This window comes from Haplochromis burtoni, unplaced genomic scaffold, assembly GCF_018398535.1.
Source record: "Haplochromis burtoni strain Fernald_Lab_line unplaced genomic scaffold, NCSU_Asbu1 Contig_1117, whole genome shotgun sequence".
NCBI classification, from domain to species: Eukaryota; Metazoa; Chordata; class Actinopteri; order Cichliformes; family Cichlidae; genus Haplochromis; species Haplochromis burtoni.
Window position 1 is genome coordinate 26,824 of NW_024583478.1, and position 3,167 is coordinate 29,990.

The window sequence follows — 3,167 nt, forward strand, 5'->3', positions numbered from 1 at the left end:
TCCAGCAAACATAAAAAGAAAATCTCTGTTGTTAAGTCCTTTGTGCGATCTGGCAAATTTCAAATAAATAATCCAAAAAGTAGCTATATTAACACTGAAACAAACAAGAAAAGAAGCTCAAACATTCCCTTCAAACAAAACTTAGAAATTCTTTGACAGGAAAACCATCATGTTTACCTTATCAGGTTTTAGCAGTGTGCACAGATGGTTTACAATATTACCAGCGGTGCTGAAGACACGTTCTGAAGGTGTACTTGTGGCTGGTATACACAGATATTTCCATGCCATGTGTGACATCAATGGATGAAATGTTTTTCATGCATTTTCTACCAAGTCAGTAGATCGTTTTCTCCATCTACAACGTCCTCGCTGAGGTAACAGTCCATTTCTATCTGTGCCTTCTCCTCCAGTGTGCAATTTGGCAAGTAGTTCATCCGTAATTCTGTGTTCTAAATGCACATATCAGTCCATGATTACATTGCTCCACCCATCAAAAAGTATGGACATATACCACATCAGTCGTTGGTTATTGGACTGACGATTGTCAGTTGGAAAATTTTTACATGTCGCCCAACCTTAGCCAGTGACTGTATAAACTGATGCAAACACAAAGATGAAGAGAGCACCAAGTTGGCTTCAGGTATCAAATCCACAATTTATTTCAAGTACAAAAGATAATGTTTACTCACTTGATTTAAAATACAACCTCAGCATATAGAAGAAATCAGTTTGTCATCATTTGCATGTCAGATACAAAGTAAAATATTGTGATTGTGAATAATCTGAACCACCTATACTCGTTACAATCAGTTTTGCAAATTCCGATTGCTTTACATCTTTCAGAGTCTTATTTATGAAGTACCATCACTAGAGCGATCACACAGCTGAACAACACAACAAGAGCCCCTGCACACTTGTTTTGATTAGCATGGCCATAGAGTTGAATCTCTGGTATTGTGCTTCTAATGAAATCTGAGTAGCTGGTCAGCTTGGTATACACACCTGGCCTGTTTGCGTTAGCACAGCCAGTTCCAAAACTCACCACCCCAGCCTGAACCCAGGACCCGTTTACCATCTGACAAACAAGAGGTCCTCCTGAATCACCCTGAGAAGAGAGAGAGAGAGAGAGGGGGGGGATTAATCCAAAAGATTAATTCAGTAGTGCTTAAACAGAAGATTGCTCAAATCAGAGATTAGCTGACTACAGGAAAAAAAAGAAAAAGGGGGTAATCCAAAATATTTTTAATGCCACTTGTTGTTTTGTTAATGTAAACACAGCACAAACAGCTGATCCAACAGTACCTGGCAGGAGTCCTTGCCGCCCTCCTGGTATCCAGCACAGATCATGTCATACAAGATGTCCACCTGCTCCTTCGGGTCTGTTTGGTACATCTCCTGACATGAACTCTGGGAGATGATTGGCACCTGCACTTTCTGCAGAGTCCCGACTCCTGGCAGAGGGACTGAGGGGAATACGAGGACAGAGGATGAAGAACAAAAAGGATGGCGAGTGTTTGTGTCCAGTATAAATATAAAGCCTCGATCACAAAAATGAGCAAGTGTATGCACGATGCACTAAGGCCATAGGGATGAAATGTTATACATTTCTAAAATAATAAGTATCTGGTGATAAAAATGCTGTCCAAAAGTCATATGTATGCATGCAATGAATAAAGTCATGAATTTAGAAAGCCTTACTATTATCCCTGATGTTCCCCCAGCCAGTGACAGTGCACATCATGCCACTTGGGAACAGGGTGTCAGAGGTGGGTAAGCATACAGCACTGACATAATTTGACCAAGTAACAGGGCTGGCCAGTTCCACCAGCGCCACATCCTTTCCATTGTAAGGGTCAGTATAACCATATGGCACCACGATCTGTTTCACTTTATGTGAGGACTCATATGGATTGAAGCTATTCTGCTGGTAGCGACCAACATAGAGAGTGTAAGAACTAACATCAGATGGACTGGGGGGAAAAAAGACAAAGAGACAATGAATTAAAGGCTAAACATTTACTTTACAAGCAGGTGTTCCCCCTGAAATGAGGACTGGTGAAAACAGAAACTTTAAAAAGTAGCAGTTCTGGGTTTAGGTTTCACAATTTTTGTCTATAAGATGGTTTTTGTATGCAAGAATGCTACATGTGGGTGAAAAACAACAACAACAACAACAACAACAAATCACACATAATCTGTTTTTAATGTCATTCTTTTTCAACAAATGAGAGGACACAAGAAAGACTTCCAAAAAGAAGAAGAAGAAGAAGAAAAAACAGAAACAGGCCCATTTCTAAGAGGAAAGTGTTCTTACTTGGGGAAACAATGTGCTGCAGATAGAACCCAGTTTTCCGTGATCAGAGAGCCTCCACAGATATGACCATCAGGGTGTTTCTGTAACCAATGAGGATTTAGTGAGTAGAGTAATTCAAAGCTACACTTTACAATTTAATACATGAAAATCTACTAAAAATCTAAGTTCACAAGGCTTCACCTGTACATCCACCTGCCACGGCCACTCGCCTACTAACGAATCCAGCCCGCCCACAATCCTGTCCTGCATTAATGGTGGTCGTCCACATTCTTGGGCGTTAGAAGCCAAAATACCTAGAGGAGGGAAAGTAGGTACACCACGGTAGCTGGACTTTATTTACTTATTATTATTTTTTAAATTAATGTTACTTAAAAAAAATAAGAAGAAGTAAGAAAGAAAATGAAAGACTTCCTCAGCCAAGAACAGACAGCAGATATTTTTCAGGTGGGGAAGAAAAAAAAATGGCGAGGCAAGCTAACGGGAACCTACTCACTCACCTGTTATGAACCAGAAAACAGCAGAAAATCTCGGTATCACTAACATGATTCGATGTTTTCTATCACAAATGTAGTTCAACTACTACCGAGGCGGTTATCTCTCAATTATAAAACACTGTAAATATGTCCCAGCGTCCTCTATCATTAATCAAAGTCTCCAGCTGTGCAGTTAAGTCTTTAAAAAAAAATTACATTTCTAATCGTCTAAGTCGCCCTCCCTGCTTAACGGCGTCGAAAAAAACAATCATAGGTTTCGGGTTTTACCAGTATCGTTGAGATTCCGAGTATTCGCTTTGCGCCTAATCGTCTGTCTACCTGTGTGCTCACCTACAGCCAACCGAAAGTCTTGCTCCCCC

General features: G+C 40.4%; 1 protein-coding gene across 1 annotated transcript; it reads right to left on the reverse strand.

Moving 5' to 3' along the window:
* Positions 1-11: 11 nt before the first annotated feature.
* Positions 12-3,167, reverse strand: LOC102301346 (serine protease 27). Its single transcript, XM_042216563.1, has 6 exons — positions 2,812-3,167; positions 2,495-2,607; positions 2,315-2,394; positions 1,699-1,970; positions 1,303-1,463; positions 12-1,105 (listed from the first exon to the last, which is right to left on the reverse strand). The coding sequence occupies exons 1-6, from the start codon at positions 2,855-2,857 to the stop codon at positions 848-850; spliced, it is 930 nt and encodes a 309-aa protein (XP_042072497.1). The 5' UTR covers positions 2,858-3,167; the 3' UTR covers positions 12-847.